The sequence below is a fragment of the Zingiber officinale genome, chromosome 4A (assembly GCF_018446385.1).
Source record: "Zingiber officinale cultivar Zhangliang chromosome 4A, Zo_v1.1, whole genome shotgun sequence".
NCBI lineage: Eukaryota > Viridiplantae > Streptophyta > Magnoliopsida > Zingiberales > Zingiberaceae > Zingiber > Zingiber officinale.
The window spans coordinates 71,386,509-71,406,688 of NC_055992.1; the positions used below are offsets into that span (position 1 = coordinate 71,386,509).

The following is a 20,180-nucleotide window of genomic DNA, read 5'->3' on the forward strand; positions in this document are numbered from 1 at the left end:
AATGAAATACCAAAAAACTCACCTTGGAAAAATGTTACAAATTGGGGAAATCATAGATGCAACACGCTGCCCTAAAATATCAAGAGAATGATTAATAGTCATTCAGCTGTGAATTTTCAAAAATAAAAAAGTAACATAAGAATTCTCCTACCAATCTAAAGGGAATCATTGCCCTAGAACAGATCATAAGAGATCACACGCCATGGGAAGAAGAAACCACAAGGTCATGCCGAGAATTTCACCCAAATTTGACATTGACTCACTGCTGCCCCAATCTTTACAGAGAGTAGGATGGGACAACTTGATTGTTGTTTAAAGAGGTAAAGATTTTTCGAAACTCTGGGGATGTTGATTGCAGGTAGTGGAGCTGTGTCAAGTGAAAGAAGAATGAAACAATCTGATGTTGGCAAAGTTGGTTCCAATCAACAACAAAGTGGTGTCTTTTCCAGAAGGTGGTAGCTGAGGGCACAAGAGACCTCTGATTACTCATCTCAATGAAATGTTTAGGCGGATAAGAGTGACAGTGGCTTCTCTGTTGGTTGCAATTGGTGGTGGTGGCAACTGGTCTCTTGATTACTTGGAACTTGGAAGATGGTGCTCCAGGGTGGTAATTCTTGAGAGAAGAAATTGGGAGAGTTGGGGAGAAGTTTGGTGGTGCTCGCACAAGAAGACAAAGGAGGGTGGCCGGCATCTCTCATATAATTGGAAAGATTAGAAAAAAAAATTGAGTCGGGAGAGAGGCAGTGGTCAACACAAACCAAGTAGTGTTTCTAGGGTTACTATCTTAACCTCCAAGCAATTAAACCAGACCAGCCAATCCAAATTTTTTTTCTGGTTCAGCTAGAACTTTTTTGCTTTTGGATATAGCAGGTTGCTTGTCAGGCTTTCTTGAAATCTCCAGCTTATGTGTTGCTTCCTGTGTTTCTTAATGTTTTTGTATTTTGTAGTACATATTGCTTAATCATCTGAACATGGATATGCCTCATTGTTCTAAAATTTCTTTAGGCTTGGTGTAGTTTACATTTGTTGACAACGTTATGTAGCATTTCAGGCAATCAAGAACTCTCCAGACTGTCTAGAACCACTGGTGTTACGAATTCTACCTCCAATTAGATCTGTGCTGGAAAAGGTAAAGCTTAGTAAGATTATGATTCTTGTGCTATTTTCTTTTTTCGATGTGATGACACATTCCGAGTCATTTGGTCTTACAATTATTCATATGCATCAGCCTCTGTTACAGCCTACTGGTTTAGTTGCTGGCTCTCTGGACCTTCTGATCATGCTATTGAAAGTAAAGTTTTCTGCATGCTTATCTACTTATTCTTGATGTGAACAATTTGAAATATTCTTTCTCTTCATTTTACTTATTCTTGATGCGAGCAATTTGAATTATTCTTTCTCTTCATTGACATGTTTACATCCATTAAGTGCTATTCCATGTTATAGAATTCTCCTGCAGACGTGGTAAAAGCAATCTTTGATGCTTGCTTCAACCTTGTAATTGAAATTGTCCTTCAAAGTGATGATCATGCAGAACTGCAGGTATAGTTATTTGTTTATCTATAGTGTTAGTGCAGGCATTTATTTTTGTTTTTATTTTACATATTTTGCACTCACTCCAGTAATTAAAATTCAGAATGCAACAGAATGTTTGGCTTCCTTCATCTCTGGAGGCAAACAAGATTTGTTAGTATGGGCTGGTGACTCAGGTCTTGTAATGAAAGGTTTACTAGATGCTGCTTCTAGGTAATGTTGGTCTAAGAATTTATCTTTTTTTAAACTGAGAATCATCCTAAATGCTATGTTCAGTTTCTTTTAGTTTTTATTCTGACAAGAATTTTCATTTATCTGTCTGTAAATTAACCTTCGATTTTATCAATATTGTGATTGTATGTCATAATGGTTCACATATGAGTTATGAGTAGCCTTTGTAGTTCATAAATGAGGTTACTTTGATTATATGCATTATCAACTTAAAATATGAAGTTCAATTAATTCAAAAGGTGCAAATCATTTACTAATGACCAAAGTTATCAGATTGAGGTTCACATCATCAATTTTTGGTGATTTTTTTCATTGGGAATTGTGTCAAACTACGAATTGTATGGTTCAAATAAAAAATTATAAGATATGTTACAAAGATTTACTTTATTCAGAATTAGTTTTGATATCCAATATAGTAAAATAATACAATATTCTATTCAATAACCAAATAGTATAGATGTATTAAGTTGATGACGACTTATAACCAAAATCATGATTTAAAATTTCATTTTGGGTTGGGTGAAATAATAGGTGAAATTTATCGTTTTGTTTGTTGTCACTGGCACCGTGGGGTTGTGGAGGCTGTCGTGATCCCACAGAGTGGAGGCCCCCGCAGAGGCCGTTGTGATCCTGAGGCGAACTCTCGGGGGCCGCGTCGGGGATGCCCGTTGGCACAGCTGCAATGCAGAGAAAAGAAAACTTAAAGTTTTATTAATGGCTTAATCAAAGTCTAATAAAACTATCACATTAATTTAATATATATATTACTTATTTTAATTCCGAAAATATATAATAAAATATATATTTATTTATTTACTTATCATACGAAAGCAGTGTGATCTCATATATATATATATATATTTAAATTATTTAATTATTTATATTATTTATTTTTTAAATATTTAGATTAAATCTTTTATTTTTAAATAATCTATTTTATATTTAAAAAAAAAATTACCGAAATCATATATGGGCATGATACAGTACCAAATTCGTATCATTTTGGTCATAAATCGAAACTCCAATACGGCTCGAGATTTTAAACTATGACCAAGATATATACATTCATGTAATTAAAAGAAATGACTAAATGAACAGTAAGAAATTTCTTTGTCAAATGCTTTTAATATAGAAAAATTATTATGGTCCAACGGAAGACAACTTTGACATGACATGGCTTGTAAAGCACCTTTGTTTTCATGTTTATTGCAATTTAGTTTAGTAAGGTGACAACTTTTTGCTGTTGTTTTCAGGCATCAATTTACCTGGACTTTCTTCCAACTTAGTGTCAACTTGATAAGATTTTCTTGGCGGTCAATTTTGACTTTGAGATCTTTTTTTACCCCTTTCAACATAATATCCTTTCTTTGTTCTTTATAAATAATTATTTAATTTTTAATATATTGGGTTTAATTAAAATTCTCGATGGCGGTTGTCGACTTTGGTAAGACTGCATGATTTTACACATCTATTTAAAGTATCATATGATACAAATCATGAATTGTATGATTTTTTTAGTTTATTTATTTTTTAACTATGATCGTAATGAACTTGTGTGGGTATTTCTTGACTTTGTTTATAAATTCAGTTGTACCCCCTTCATTAAGCAATCTGACTATATGGTAGCAGTATCAAATGGAATACTAACCTGTATCATTGAACATATTTAATAATAGCTAAGCAATAAATCAGAGTGCTACAAAGTTATGGCATATGATACCTAAACCTGGTTTGACCACACAAAAACTAGCTTTTAGTACTCATTAGTGAACCACTTGGATCCCACATAGTGGGATAAGACTTGGTAGTTGTTGTAGTAGATCACTTGGTGTTTTCTCTTCCATATCGATGAGAAAATTTTGTTTTATTGGTTTAAGACTTCAAATTCAGGTTGTTGCTGATCATATAACTTTTAGTGCAATTTTAAGAATTGAACCATAATAACATAGAAGGAAAAACATGAAGTAGTTACTTTATATAGAAGTTAAGAGATTCATTTGTTTGTTTGGTATCAATTATGGTCCTTGGTCAGACTAGTACTATACTCTGCTTAGTCTACCAAAATTAGATAAAATATAAGCATCTTTCTTGCTAATCAATATAGTCGTGCTCACTTACATGAAAGTTGAATCACAACCAAGTTGATCCTCATTGTCAAAAGTTAAATCACCCTATTATTCCCATTCTAAAAGATGTTATACAAGGAAATGACACTTTGTTCGAAAACACAAGCGGCCCCTTGTCTGGCAGCTAGCGTTCCAGATTTTTCATCTCACCGGAGGAAAATGCCCAGTGCGCCGTAGTTGGGATTTGAACTGTGGGTGCTTGGGAAATTGCGTTAGCACCTTGCCGTTGCACCATGGCCTGGGACCCCATCGTGTCACCATTGATACTTAAGCTAGTTGCTTCCATTGCAGATTGTATGCAGATTAGAATATTTTGGTCATAATGGTTGCATATCCATAACTATCGGAGTTCATGTCCTCTATATACATGGAGAAATTAGAGAAAGAATGTTGTTCAAGTGGTTTTGTGTTTTCTACACATTATACATTAGAATAATTTCATTCATTATGGATAGGAGTGCTCTATGGAAAATGTGAACAAGTTCTCCATTGAGGATGACAAGGAGCAACTAGCGGTTTGAGTGAGTAGATTTGAAATGAAGGTGTTGTATATTCATTAACTTAATGCACTCGAGCCTTTTAGTGATTGGGATTGATCATGCATTTTAATATTTGGGCAAATAGTTTAAGTTATGATTTCTTTTGTATCTAATGTGTGTATTTGAGCCATGTAAGATTTGGAGAAATACATATAGAGATGACATGGTGCGACCAAGGTTAGTGGACACCTGATAGCTTGAGGTCCGTGGAGATTAGAGGATGGTGTGAGACATTAAAGAGACCATAGGACAAGAGAATTGGAGTGTTACTATGCCTAGGAGGCTAGTTACGTAGGAAGGTTGTGAAGGATGACACATGGAGTGAGTTTAGGGTTCAAGATCATTGAGTTGAGTGTACCCAAGGGGAGAAGGTAGAGCTCAACATAAGCAAACTCAAGCTTAAAATTGGTCGTATTGGCTTCCATCGGCTAGTAATGGATCCAATTGAATGGTAGTCAACATCGATAGATCCTGATGACTTGAGGTTCATAAAGATCAAAGAAGAATGGCATGATACATCTAAGAGACTACAAGATAGGAGAATTGGAGTGCTAGTGTGTCTAGGAGGCAAACTATGTAGGCAAAGTGTGAAGGATACACGTGGAGTGAGACGAAGGCTCGAGTGCATCCATGGGATACGAAGCGACAGGAGACAACATTGTAGAGGTGTAGCTGCATAGGTCTTTGTGAGTTGAGTGTACTCGAGGGGATAGGGTAGAACTCAACATAAACAAACTTAACCTTCGAATTGGTTGTCTTGGATCTAGTCGATTGGTGGTTGAGGAACCCAATTCCCTAATGTCTATGTAGAGTTATGGGGATTGTGGTTGTATCCAATTGAATAATAGTGGACATCAATCGATTGGTGATGGCTGAGCCAATTTGCTAGTCGACTCAGGTTGTTCATAGTCCAACCAATTAGGGAGTTGACTGATGATCTCACTCGATTGATGTAAGAATTTAGGCGACTCATGCTACAACAGAAAAGCTAGAGAGAGTTATTGATGGAAAAAGTTGTGCAATAACGACTGAATCAATAATGACTACAGTGTACCAATTGATTGATGGTGCAAACTAGTTGATTGATAGGCACTAGCACAATAGAACGATAAATTCTAGTAGCTAAGTTTGGAGGGCTATAAAAAGGGTGAAGAAGACTCATTTAGAGCCAATGCTTATTGAGATATTCTTATGATCATTTAATCTCATTGTAATTTTTCTCTTCTTTCTTTTGTAAAGCCTCCTTGTATTCATTGAAAGCATGTAAGAGGTTTTCCATCTCTGGATCTTGACCAAGGAGGAATACATAGCATTTCGGAAGCGACCCACTGAAGGATCATAGGCCATGGATTAAAGTTTTGGGGACTGCCAAACTACATAAACAAATGTATTAACTTAGTAATTTCATGTTCGTTGCGAATTTGTTGTTGTAAACTAACCATGCAAGAAGAAAAGGTATTCACCCCCTCTACCTTTTGGCATCTAAACTTCACGGTCCCAAAAAGTGTTATCACTTAATAAAGTTTTAGGTATACTATAAGGGAATGCACACAAATCATATGTTGTCAATATACCTTTTTTTTTTTTTTTTTTTGCTTCGTTAGCTTATCTTGGCATCAGATTGTTGGTAGGAAGATATGTTCTAATTATTCTCCAATCCATAGTTGTCAAATTCGGAAATTCAGTATTGGGGACTGGATTGGGGACTTTATTGGATAGTCAAGGATCTAAGTTTTGATTGCATTCTATTAGTAGGATCAATTAAATCAAAATCAATAGGAAAAATAAAAAGTGAAAGAGATAATGATACAATAATTTCATATTTGAGATTATATCATGCCCCAAAATCTTAAAAAGAATAATGTCTATTATATGTCACTGCATTTGCAATTATTAATTATGTAATATATGAATAGTGTCATCTATTATTTAAATGCATAAATAATAAAAATAAGTGATAACTAATACTAAAATAATATTTTTATTTTGGATTACTAATAAAACTAGATTGTTATTTTTTTTTTAAAAAAAATCCCTTATTATATTCAAGTTAGTTAAGAGCGTGATAAAGGCTCTTTCCTTCCCTTATGAGTTTTCTGTATGTGTGTGTGTGTGAGATAGAGAGAAGTGCATTAAACATGACTAGTTTGTTTTCATCACTAGGGATATGGTCCAATGGTAAGCAAATCTCTGTGTCTCGTGTCATGTAGTGGAGACTGTACCACTAGGTAGAATCCAATGCATATGGTCCCATTACATTTTATTGGAGAACATTGATCTCTACCAGTCTACCAAGCCCATCAAAGAAGTGTTGACGCAGCTATTAATTGTTATTTAAAGTTTGCAACAAGATGGTAGGAAAATACTTTACTAGATGTGCATGGGGATTTTGAAGATACTTTCTAATGTTGTCATTTATTCTCGGCATAGTTATTTAAAGCATGAGTCGCCTAAAAGTGCATAAGTGTAGTGGGGCTTGAGGCGCAATGCACAAGGTGAGGCGCAAGCCTTACTAAAGTAAGGTGTTCCGGATATAAATTTTTACAATTCAAACATATATAGGGAATTTTTACTAAAATATTTCACTAACAAAACTATAATAGATAAAATATTGAACAATAATGTAAATATAAAATTCACTAGTAAATAAATACGTTATACACATAATTCAAATTAAAAAAAAAAACTTATTTCTAAATCATCAAAATCTTCATCAACTTTCTCAATCATATCATTATCATCATCATCGGATATTTCAGATTTTTATAGCTGAGTCTTCATCGGTTTCGTAAGACCAAGCGCCTTAAGTGCGTCCGGTGCCTCGCACAAGGCGCACGCTTAAGGCAACGAGATGCAAGAGGCTCGCTTGGCTCCGCCTTGCGCCTAGGCATAGCGCGGCTAGTGCTTTTAAGAACTAGGATTCTAGGTTTCTAGCATTTTATTTTACCTTTGTGATTATTGGTTTGCTTATTCTTTGGGGCATCATTACAGTTTCATATAAGGGTTACCTTTCTGTTAATTAAAGTTAGTTCTCCCTTTTATTGCACAATGTCTTAAATATGAGTATCAGAATGAGTTCTGGCTTTGTTCGAAATGGTTGATGTTGGTGCAGACTTGTATTGAATCAAGGTACATGTCAATTGTGTCAAGAATTACTGCTGTAATGTGGAACAGAATTGAGACTGACAGTACCTATTTCTGCCACTGCCGCCTAATTTTGGTTCACCATATTCCGGATAAAGGAGGAGGGGTTGTGTTAGGTTGCCAACAAACATTCAACTATGACAAATGTTCAATGAATGGATCCATTAAACTTGCTCACCAGCTGATCTTCATTCACAATTTCCCTTTGAGAGAGCATCTTCACACGGTCACCAATAATGTGAAATGGGACGTACCACCTTTCTTGATCATGTTCCTTGCTAGGTTTAGAATGGTTTGGCCAATATGAAATGAGCTTTTATACCATGTGTATCCTTGTCATTATGATGTTAATCAGATTCCTTATACCCATTCTTCTGTTATGTCTTTCTGTTGGCTTAAACATAACACTAAATTTTAAATTTCTTAAGTCATCCAGTGTAGTTTACATCTTATTCTGATCTATTAAGACATGTTGCCTTATGAGCATGTGCATGTTCACGGATTTGTAGAAATGCTTCGCAGGCTCCTTGATCCAGATATGGAAAGTTCGGGATCACTTTTTGTGGCTAGCTACATTTTGCAACTTATCCTACACTTGCCATCACAGATGTCTTTGCACATCCATGAGCTTGTTGCTTCTGTTGTTCGCCGAATGCAATCATGTGAAGTATTTGGGCTGAGAAGTTCTTTGATTCTTATTCTTGCTAGACTGGTAATACATTTTACTGGAACACTTTTATATATCTTCTTTATGATTTCCAGTTTTTTTTTTCTTTTTGTATATTGATTGATTATTTGCTTGCATTTTGACAATCATACTAAAACTTACAGATAGTTGTTACTAATATGCATCTTCTGTTACCAGCAAACTCTTTGCATGAAAACTATGCCTTTTGCCAGAGTTATGTAAATGTAAAAGAGTAGTTGCTACTTGCAAAATTTGGCTTGATTTGATGAGAATATGGCATCTTTTGTTTTTTATTGTTCTCTGGGTACAATTTATGTAGTAGCTATTTTTCCACTTCTTGATTTGAATGATTTTGGGAATTAGCTAAAACATAGTGACAATAACAAACCAAATCATTTAGATGACTTTTAATTTTGCTTAAACTTCTGTTTCTTATTTATTTATCCCTTGTGCATTTAACTCAAATTAATCAACATGTATAGTTACAAACTCTATTTGTGTGAACATGGTTATACCTTCTTAATTTATTTTTTCTCATTTAAATTGGTACTACACCTAGTCCCTTTAGACTTATTTTATACAATAAACTCAAATCCTTGAAAATCTAGGGACTCTATAGGAGCAATTGGCAGGGCGTACCTATGTAACAGTAAGATGTTGGGTTGAAATGATTGCAATGGAGTCTATATAATGTTGATTGTTTTGAGCCAATCCTTGATCCATTTATATCTAAAAGTTTAATTAGGCGATTGGTTAATTCATGCTTTGATATTCAAAAAGATCTCATGCTTCATGGGACCTTCCTAGATCTATATTGCATTCGTAATAATCCAATCCACTCAGCATCAATATCTTGGCAGACCTAATCCATAATCCAACAGACCTTAACTATGTTGAACAAGTTGGTATTGGCTAACAATATCAGTTGGGAACTTTTGGGATCCAAATCCTGCTACCATGTAGTCCTCTGTTTATTACGATACTGGTCCTGCGATCCTAAGTTTATTATTTGTTGTTTCAATGAATATGATGTTCTCTCTTTTACTGTTTTTAGGTACATAGCAGTACCCCAGATGTCAATCAGTTTATCAATCTAATGCTTTCTACTCCTGCTAAAGGTTTTGAGAATGCACTGGTTTATGTGATGCCAGAATGGACTAAACTGCAAGGTAGGTATTATGTCTAAACTCAGTTTTCTGCTTACACATTTGCAGGAAACTTACTGAAGTAGTATGAACTAGATGAAATATAAGAAACCAAGGTTTAAAATTTCAATCTTGACTGCTTGACTTCCACTGCCAATACCAGTTGGATTTTCATTTTGCCAAGTCCTTGTTGGTCTTTCCATATGCCAACTACCTATTGGAATTTTTGTCTACCAACTACTTACTGCACTTTCCAATGGCTAATTACCTATTGGACTTTCCATATGACATGTTGGACTTCCCATGTGTCAATTCTTTTGGTGGACTTTCCACTTGGTAAATGTCTAATTGACCTCGATTCTTTTGGACTTTGTTTAATGTCAAGTACTCCGTCACTCTTGACCTATATAACATTTCGGCCTTACTTTGTCCAAACACATTGTTCAAATATCAAAACACAACAATCATCATCGCTTAGTCTAAGGGTACTAAGCCGGGATAGATTGCACCAACATTATGGATTCTTCATTTAAGAAGGGATAAGGCAATAGTCTATGTGGACCAATATTAGGTCAATGGATAACCATAAAAACTTCTCGACTATCAACTTACAGCTTTTTTGACTTGACAAGTCAAAATATTCATTTCATGTTGTAGGTGAAATTCAAGGAGCCTATCAAATTAAGGTAACTACATCTGCATTGGCTCTGTTACTCTCAACACGGCATGCAGAGTTATCTAAAATCAATGTCCAAGGAGATCTAGTCAAGGTTCAGGATTCTTCCTACAACTGTCTTTCTTTGAGTGATTAGGAAACTCATTCCCTTTGATCATGCAGTCTAATGCAGGCATAACTACACGATCGAAAGCTAAATTAGCTCCTGAGATGTGGACCATGATCCCACTCCCTGCAAAGGTATCTGCCACATTCTAAAATATTAACAGTTGGTTTTGCTTTAATCTGATTGCAATAAACTGTTAAAAATAGTTAGATTCTTAAGATGCCATTCTTTCATTGACCTCAAAACGTATTTGGAATTTGAGTGCTTCAGCAATTTAATATTCACTTTCATGACATTTTTTTTAAGTCCTGAAAGGGTTATTTTTTTTTCCATGACTGCAGATCTTTGCGCTGTTATCTGATGCACTAATTGAAATTCAAGAACAAGGCTTGGATGATGAGGATGAGGTAACTAGGTGATTTCATTTTCTTTCACAAATCTGTTACAGTGGAATCTTCACTAAACAATTGGTTGCTTCAGGATAGTGAGTGGGACGAAGTTTCCAACGATGAAAATGGTGGTGTGCAAGATATACTTCATCCAATGGCAGTACCATCATCTGTTAATCCCTCAGTTGAACATCTTGATGCCTTGGCGAAGGCATTTGATGATGTCAGAATGAACAATTGCCATAACGACTACTTAGTATTTGCTATCATATCAATTCTGACATTGCCTTGTGTGTTTCTAAATTTGCAGGATGATGATAATGATGATGAATATGATAACGAACTTACTAAAGTTGATCCACTAAATGAGGTAGGCTATAAGTAAATTTTGTGACATACAATATTGTTGTCCTCACAATATTCTTCATGTCTAGCAGATCAAACTAGCTGATTTTTTGACAAATTATTTTGTCAACATGTATAGTACGGACCAATCACTTTTTGATTATCTTTTCCAGGTACATTTCTACATCATTTCAATAATTTTCATTTATAAAATTTATCTATAAATGCTCATGCTATTCTATTTCTTGTTTACTTCAGAGTCTGGCAGATGTACAGAAATCTGTAGTTGGAAATGTTATAAACAAGTAGCTTGAGTTGAGATTTATTCATTTGTTCTGGTTCATTAGTTGAGGAAGAGGTGCCAGCCAAAGTGTTTAAGTGTGGCGGATGTGGTTGTAACACAGTTTTGAATGTGACTATAGAGAACTCAGTAATTGCTAGATATTTACCGTCTTATGACAGAAAATTCAGCGAAAGGCCAAACTGATAGTAATCTCAACAGAAAGATAGAAAATTCAGCAAAAGGTCAAACTGTTCGCACCTCATTCAAGAGAAAAGCTATCTTTCCGTTATGATTATTATCAATTTGCGGTCTTTCAAGATATACGCCTTCAATTTTCTCAAATTGATCTCGATATTTAGTTAGTTACAGCCCACGTCATCCATTATCATCGTCAAGTTAAGGCCAGCCTTGCAAGCAAGGAGTGCCCCACCGTATTAAAATTGTTTTTTTTTAAATTAAGTAATCATGTTTTTAAAATTTTTAGACTAAATTAGTTTATTTGAATCAATAAATTAGATTTTGAATGTTGAATTAAATTGAATTGGGGATGCTTAGTTTAGTTGTATTGAAAGAAATTAGGGAGATTTCGAGTTCTCTTTCGCTCCCTCTCTGTTGTTATCCCTCCCTTGATTTACTCTTGCGATGAGGCAAGGGATTGATTATATCATATTTTTGTTATTAGATTATTCTGGTATTTAAGGGGGTGCTTTATATTTATAAAGAGGGACCGGTGAGTGTTTATTAGCAGTGGGAGTTAAAGTTCCTTAATTTGAATCCATCTTTATGATTTGGTGGGACTCATTTTGGAGGGGGAGTACATAATTTTATATTTTTATAAATTACGATTAGTATGTAGTGGAAATACACAAACAATAAGAGAACTAAGACAAACAAGCTCAGCTCACACAACTCTTTTATGCCATTTGGAACCTGCTCGACAACCTATTATTTGAGGGTTATTTTTAATTAATGTTCAAATTCAAAAACTGAAGAAAGTTATTGATCTAACATCAATAAACTACAACGATTAAATGACCTATGACCCACTATCGATAAGTTGAATTATGATTCATTTCTTTAGCTTAGATCTTTGTGTGCTCCACTATTCTTAATTTTTACACTCTTTTTGCTCAATTTTCAAAATCTTGTAAGGAGTGTAAAAGTTTCTCTACTTTCGAAGGCTTTCAAGAAGGAAAAAAGATACTAGATTGTGAGAAGTGATTCACCGACATTATGGTCATTCTATTATCGTTGTGTTCTTATGAGATACAAGTTCAAAACTTTTGAAAAGTTTTAGGGAGAAGTATTAAAGTACTTAGATCAAATTGTGGTGGTGAGAATAAGATTCTCTTTAAATGGATCCTTTAGGAACATCAGTATTACCAATAGTTCTCTAGTGACAATTGGACAATATAGGGTTTGTCCATAGCTCGGGTAGTGATTTAATTATAGGTTAGTCTTTTTAAAAAAATAAATTCTTGCAAGCTATTATTTTAAACATTTTTAGCCAATCAAGTAATGTTTATTGATGTTTGGATCTTTGTTTATTGTGATATACCTCGGTATATTCGTCTAGGAGATCAACTTTGCCGGAAGTGAGCCGCCCTGGAGGTGAGACACATGGTCCTCACAAGAAGTGCGTGCCTCACTTGATCGAGCAAATCTCGAGAGGAGATGGCCTGGTAGCTTATCACGGGACTCCAACTGTGCACCACTTTAGGAACATCCTTGATTGGGAACATTCCCATTAGAATTACATAGGATTTCAACCTTTTACTCATTTTGGGAACATCCTCGAGAAGGTTACATAGGATTTCAGCCTTGTACACACTTTAGAAACATCTCCAAAATGATCACACAAGATTTTGTCATGATGATTGTTGACATCCTAAATACTATTCATTCTCTTAGCCTTACTAAAGTGACTGCTTTCTTAAGGAGGTTCTTGTCACGATATTCCACGGTCCTGTAGGTGTTATCCCCTACTTCGTGATGCTGAATTTAGGTAAACCCATTAGGCTTCGTTATAGTTAATAGTACCTAATGTGCATAGATTATATATGTTTTTATGTATTGTTTGATGCATATTTGCTTATATTTTATAAGCATGATTTATGTTATCGCACCCTATTTTATCATTATATCAACATAATTATTATTTTTTGTTCAAAAAGACTACTTTTTGTGTATTTTTATTTACAGGACGTAATTTGGAGCAAAAATGAACATTTGAGCGGCTTTGGAGTAAAATAAGCAAGGCAAGGCCGTGCCTCTCTAGGCACGACCATGCTTATTCATTTACATGGTTGTGCCTCACAGGGCACATGGCCGTGTTTCCCAGGCGTGCCTAGAATTATACACGGCACAACCTTGCCCAAAGGCATGCTCGTGTCTCGCTCCAGCCAAACCAACGCCGAGGCTGTGCCTAAGGAACATGGCTATGCTTTAGTCCAGCACACTCTACGGGTAGGTCGTGCCTCCTTTTTCTAGAAATCCCATGGGTAGGTAGTGTCTGAGAGGCATGGCTACACCCTCTTCTCGTGGCTTACACGCCATGGTCGTGCCTGCCGTGTGGTATGGGGTTGGAGTCATGTTTGTTGTGCGTAGATTGTTTATATGTATTATTTGACACACATTCACTTGTATTTCTTAAGCATGATTTACGTCATCGCACCCTGTTTTATCATTTTATCAATTAGTTACTCTGTTTATTTGAAAAATTGCTCTTTGATTGTTTTCATTGACGGGACATGTTTTTCGAGTGAAAACGAAGCAAAAATACACATCGAAGCAACTTTAGAAGAAGAACGGTAAAACAGGGTCGTTCTTGTCTTGGCATGACCATGTACCAGTTGACATGACTGTCCTTGGAGACATGGTCGTGTCTCATAAGAGCCAGCCAAAGTTTGCCCAGATAGACACAGTATGGCTGTGCCCTAAGGTACGACCATGTCTCGCTCTAGCAGGACAACATTGAGGCTGTCTTTTGACACGACCCGTACCTCCTTTCCAGGGTGATGGAGTCAAAGAAAGAGAGTAACAAGCTAACGATATGGATCATGGTCAACTCACTCTAGATGTTAATGATGTTCCATTATGCATCAATGGAGGCCCAATTACAAGAGCTAAGGTTAGAAAGATGAAGGAAGCACTTAATATACTAATTGAAGATGTGAAGGCCAAAGCTACCATTAAAGAAGGTTTGACCAAGAGCAAGTCATTCGGCATAGTCAACCTAATTCAAGCCTTAGATGAGCTTAATTAGCACTTAAGTCTCATGTCTATATAGTAGGGATATGTAGGCTTAATTTATACTTTTATTTGGGTTATAATAAAGTCATAAGCTTAAAATGGCTAAGTAGTCTACATATGCCTTTACTAAATGGGCTTTCTTTTGGCCTTTTAGGGTTTTTTTGTCACCTTATAGCTATAAATAAAGGGGGTGACGACCACACATGTATCTTTGACATATTTTTCAATCTAAAGCACAATGAGCCTCTCACTTGTTGGTTCTTTATTAAATTAGAACTTATCAAGGCATTTCCTTGTGGTATTCGAAGACTTATCAACCTCCATCCCAAGGTTGTGGCGTCTACCTTCTTCTATACCAAGGTTCATGCTTTCCTAAGCATTGGGTCGATGCTCTTTTCATCAATCTTATTGATTTAGTTCTTTCTTTATTTCTTCTTCTATTCGTTGTGGGATCTTGAGATATCTTTCTCTTTAGATTCACATCGCACTACCCCTAGGATCGCTCAGAAAAGAAGAATTATGTGTGGGGGATTGTTCACCGGCAGCATTACTCCTAGGATCACCATCTATTAATCAATCACAGTATGAGTTGAAGCAATTGCCAAAACACTTGAAGACTGCTTATTTGAAGGAGAATCAGCATCTACCTATCATTATAGCCCGGATTTAGAGCCAGAGCAAGAGAGTAGATTATTAGAAATTTTGAGGCAGCATAGGAGAGCCATTGGATGGACACTGACAAATATTCCTGGTATCAGTCCTTCTATTATATGCATAGGATTTATTTAGAGGAGGATGTGAAACCAATGAGAGAGCCTAGAGGAGACTTAACCCATTGATCCTTGAAGTAGTCAAGAAAGAGGTAACTCAACTTTTACAAGCAAGTATCATCTACCATATTTCTGACTGTAAGTGGGTAAGTCCTATCCATGTGGTTCCCAAAATATCTGAAGTGACAGTGGTAGCTAATGAAGAGAATGAGTTGGTGCCCACCAGAGTGAAGAATTCTTAGAGAGTTTGTGTGGACTACAGGAAGCTGAACCATGTAAACAAGAAGGACCACTATCTTTTGCCTTCTATTGACCAGATGTTAGAGAGGATGACAGGTAAATCACATTATTGCTTCCTTGATGGATATACAGGATATTTTTAGATTTACATCGACCCGGAGAATCAAGAGAAGACCACATTTACTTGTCCTTTCGGTACATTCGCTTACAGATGCATGTCATTTGGACTTTGCAACGCTCCAAGAACCTTTCAACGATATATGATAAGCATTTTTAGAGATTTATTAGAGCATTGCATGGAAGTTTTTATGGATGATTTTTCTGTATATGGTTCATCATTTGATGCATGTCTGGGAAATTTGTCTAGAGTTTTAGATAGATGCATTAAGACAGACTTAGTACTTAATTTTGAAAAGTGTCATTTTATGGTTGAGCATGGAATTATTTTAGGTCATATAGTCTCTAGGAGAGGTATTGAGGTAGATCCTGCTAAAGTTAGTGCTATATTTTCTTTATCTTACCTCGCATGCATGCGGGATAAAGGATTCTACAGGAGATTTATTAGAGACTTCAGTCAAATTGCTCTTCCATTGTCTCAGTTAGTTTAGAAAGATGTGGAATTTTAGTTTGATCAGAAGTGCAAAGAAGCCTTTTAGAGATTAAAGGAGACTTTGATTTTTGCACCTATCATCAAGCCACCAGATTAGACTTTACCTTTTGAGCTTATGTGTGATGCTTCAAATTTTGCTATAGGATCAGTGCTTGCACAGAGAGTAGATGGAGCACCACATGTGATCTTCTATGCTTTAAAGACCTTGGATTCAACTCAAGCAATTACACCACAACAGAAAAAGAGCTTCTCGCTATTATTTTTGCTTTAGATAAATTTATATCATATTTGTTGGGACCAAAATATAGTTAGAGGGGGGGGGGGGGGGTGAATAGCTCGGCGCGATCTCGTGCTCGTCGTTGCTTGTTTCTTCAAGATGATAGCAGCGGAAGATACAAGAAACAACACAACAACGCTAACTCTAGGGATTTACATGGTATCCACCTCAAGAAAAGGTGATTAGTCCAAGGATCCACACACTCACACACCCTCCACTATGTAAACACTCCTTTTCAGTAACTACTGAAGGTGGAGAAGCCTTACAAGCTCTCAGTACAAGAAAAAAAGGAAAGGGAAACAAAATACAATAATATCTTACAAGTTTGCACAAGAAACTCTAACCCTAACTTCTTCCTCGCCTCTTGACTTGGATGTGCACCAGCACAAGCCTCCAAGAATCTTCAAGAACTAGCGGTGAGAACTCTGTGGAGAAGCTGTGGAATCGCTGATGTCGCTGGAGAAGAAAGCCGAGAGTTCTGTTGACGAAATCGCACGCCAACGTCTTTATCCAATGCCAACGGTCGAATTCCAATCGATTGAATTGCTCCCAATCGATTGGGGAGGCTTTGGATCGATCGACCGATCAATCCAGAGCGCCTCTGTGCTCTTGGGAATTGCCTGGATCAATCGACCGATCGATCCAGGGTTTATCGCGCGAAATCGCAGCTCCCAATCGATCGGTTGATCGATTGGAGGCTCTGGATCGATCGACCAATCGATCCAGAGCTGTTCTGTGTGATCACGAGCTTCTCCCAATTGATCCACTAATCGATTGGGAGGAGGCTTGTCGTGGGGACTCACCCAATCGATCAGCTGATCGATTGGGCATGAGCTAATCGATTGGCTGATCGATCCAGCTCATGGTTTTTGCCTAAAACCAAGTCCAAAGTCCCCTAAACCAACATCCGGTCAACCATGACCTGTTGGTACATTATGTCTAGCATCCAGTCACTCCTGACCTGCTAGGACTCCCTCACCAAGTGTCCGGTCAATCCCTTTAACCCACTTGGACTTTTCTCCTCGTGCCAAGTGTCCGGTCATCCTTGACCCACTTGGACTTATCTCCACCAGGTGTCCGATCAACCTTGATCCACCTGGATTTCCCTTGCCTGGCTTCACTCACCAGGACTTCCTTTCTGCCTAGCTTCACTCACTAGGACTTCACATCTGTCTGGCTTCACTCACCAGGATTTTCCTTCTGTCTAGCTTCACTCACTAGGACTTCACATCTGCCTGGCTTCACTCACCAGGACTTTCCTTTTGCCTAGCTTCACTCACTAGGACTTTCCTTCTGCCTGGCTTTACTCACCAGGACTTTTCTTCTGCCTAGCTTCACTCACTAGGACTTTTCATCTGTCTGGCTTCACTCACCAGGACTTTCTTTTTGCCTAGCTTCACTCACTAGGACTTTCCTTCTGCTTGGCTTCACTCACCAGGACTTTCCTTCTGCCTAGCTTCACTCACTAGGACTTCACATCTGTCTGGCTTCACTCACCAGGACTTTCTTTTTGCCTCACTCACTAGGACTTTTCTTCTGCCTGGCTTCACTCACCAGGACTTTCCTTCTACCTAGCTTCACTCACTAGGACTTTTCATCTGGCTTCACTCACCAGGATTTTCACAAACTGCCTAGCTTCACTCACTAGGTCTTTCACCTAGCTTCACTCATCAGGATTTTCTAAACTGCCTAGCTTCACTCACTAGGTCTTTCACCTGACTTCACTCACCAGGATTTTCACAAACTGCCTAATCTCCGAGTTAGGACTTTCACCTGGCTTCACTCACCAGGATTTTCCAGTCAAGTATCCAGTCAACCTTGACCTACTTGACTCTCCTTCACATCTAAACTGGTCAACCTTGACCAAAAGGGAATTGTACCAAACAATCTCCCCACATGAACAATTGCACCTGTAATCTCCATGTATTGTCAAACATCGAAACCCAAACATCAAGACTCGAGCTTGAACCAATTCAAGCTCAGTCAACCAGGTCAACCTTGACCTAGGGAATCTTGCACCAACAATATTTACTTTGTTCTCACGTGGTTGTATTTTCTGATCATGCAGCCTTAAAGTTTCTCCTCAAGAAGCCAGATGCTAAGCCAAGATTGATTAGATGGATGCTTCTTTTTCAAGAGTTCGATTTGGAGATACGTGATAGAAGTGGGAAGGAGAACTTGGTTACAGATCACTTGAGTAGAATTGAGGGATACGGTGATCACACGACCATTGATGATGATTTCAAGGATGAGCAACTTTTTCAAATGCATGGTGAGTCACCATGGTATGCAGATCTGGTTAACTTTTTAGTAGCCCATGTTTTTCTTACACAATTTTCAAAAACTCAAAAAAAAATAAATTTAAAAGTGATGCAAAATATTATGTGTGGGATGATCCTTATCTATAGAAATTTTGTAGTGATTAGATCATTAGGAGATGCATACCTAATTTTGAGTTTCAGTCTATACTTTCATTTTGTCATTCATATGAGTGTGAGGGACATTTTAGACCACAGAGGACTGTTAGGAAAGTTTTAGAGTGTGGATTGTATTGGCCTACCCTTTTTGGTGATGCTTATGTTTATTGTAGATCATGTGATAGGTGTCAAAGAGCTAGAAACATAGGACCTAGGAATAAAATATCTCAACATTACATGTTATTTTGTGAAATTTTTGATGTGTGGGGTATTGACTTTACGGGTTCATTTCCCATCTCTTTTGGATTTTTATATATATTATTAGCAGTTGATTATGTTTCCAAATGGGTGGAGGGCATCCCTATCAGGACTGACGATTCTTTAGTTGCTGTTAGTTTTGTCAAGTCACATATTTTCTGCAGGTTTAGAATACCAAGGGCCATCATTAGTGATCAAGGGCCGCATTTTTGCAACAGACACATGAAAGCTATGTTGAGCAAATATGGAGTTTCATATAGAGTTTCTACTCCTTATCATCCCCAAACAAATGGGCAAGCTAAGGTGTCTAACAAAGAAGTAAAGGTAATTCTTGAGAAAACTTTGAGGCTTGACAGGAAAGATTGGAGCAAGAGATTAGATGATGCACTTTAGGCTTACAGAACTGCTTTCAAGACTCCTATAGGGATGTCTCCATATAGAATTGTGTATGGAAAAGCTTGTCATCTTCCAGTGGAGGTTGAACATAGAGCTTATTGGGCAATTAAAGCTTGTAATTTTGATGCTAGCCTAGCAGGAGAAGAGAGGAAATTGCAACTCCAAGAGCTTGAGGAAATTAGGCTAGAGGCATTCGAGAACTCACGGATCTACAAAGAAAAGACTAAGAATTTTCATGACAAGCACATTGTAAGTAAGGAATTTAATATTGGTGACAAAGTGCTTTTGTATAGGTCATGGCTCAAGTTGATTAAAGGTACATTGAGATTTCGTTGGGAAGGACCATATGTTGTAACTAATATTTTTTCTTATGGAGCTATTAAGGTTAGGGAGGAGTCCACCAATTGGATTTTCAAAGTTAATGGGCATAGACTCAAATTATTCCATGAGAATGGCAATGGAGAGGTGATGCAAAGGATGAGCACTATTGGTGCTATCTACCCAATTAAAGGGGAGTTTGTTCCAACTTAGTCTTTCTTTTATCTAGTTGTTTCAATAAAATTTTTTGTTTGCATATATTGATTTTGGTTTAGAAGAATAAATTCTTTATTGTAGGGAGTTTCTTTATTGCATTTGATTTTGATTTTCGGAATAAGAAAATGGTACCCCCTTAGCATCTTTCTATGATATGTTAGAAATGGAGGATGTTAGCTATTTTTTATTGTTAAGTTTGAGGCTCATTGTTATTATTGGCC

General features: G+C 36.8%; 2 protein-coding genes across 4 annotated transcripts; both read left to right on the forward strand.

Annotated features, from left to right (window-relative positions):
- Window positions 1-971: 971 nt before the first annotated feature.
- LOC121969983 (importin-9-like) lies at window positions 972-11,366 on the forward strand. Of its 3 annotated transcripts, none has more exons than XM_042520346.1 (13): window positions 972-1,129; window positions 1,229-1,291; window positions 1,447-1,542; window positions 1,637-1,746; window positions 8,096-8,285; window positions 9,316-9,430; window positions 10,064-10,176; window positions 10,245-10,322; window positions 10,530-10,595; window positions 10,669-10,800; window positions 10,888-10,947; window positions 11,012-11,095; window positions 11,181-11,366. In XM_042520346.1, exons 2-13 carry the CDS (start codon window positions 1,280-1,282, stop codon window positions 11,229-11,231), a joined length of 1,107 nt encoding a protein of 368 aa, XP_042376280.1. In that variant the 5' UTR covers window positions 972-1,129; window positions 1,229-1,279; the 3' UTR covers window positions 11,232-11,366. The 3 variants fall into 3 exon arrangements, with proteins under 3 accessions (XP_042376280.1, XP_042376282.1, XP_042376283.1); XM_042520348.1 differs by having other exon boundaries at window positions 973-1,129; window positions 11,015-11,095; XM_042520349.1 differs by having other exon boundaries at window positions 1,033-1,129; window positions 1,460-1,542.
- An 8,089-nt stretch (window positions 11,367-19,455) lies between these two features.
- On the forward strand, window positions 19,456-19,956 carry LOC121972446. Its single transcript, XM_042524116.1, has one exon. The coding sequence runs from the start codon at window positions 19,456-19,458 to the stop codon at window positions 19,954-19,956; it is 501 nt and encodes a 166-aa protein (XP_042380050.1).
- Window positions 19,957-20,180: the final 224 nt, after the last annotated feature.

Bases quoted from the DNA above. Each gene is read 5' to 3' on its own strand.
- LOC121969983 (XM_042520346.1), top strand. The intron at 1,543-1,636 runs GTATAGTTATTT...ATTAAAATTCAG, and splicing joins ATGATCATGCAGAACTGCAG to AATGCAACAGAATGTTTGGC. The intron at 8,286-9,315 runs GTAATACATTTT...TACTGTTTTTAG, and splicing joins TTCTTATTCTTGCTAGACTG to GTACATAGCAGTACCCCAGA.
- LOC121972446 (XM_042524116.1), top strand. From the start codon at position 19,456: ATGTCTCCATATAGAATTGTGTATGGAAAAGCTTGTCATCTTCCAGTG.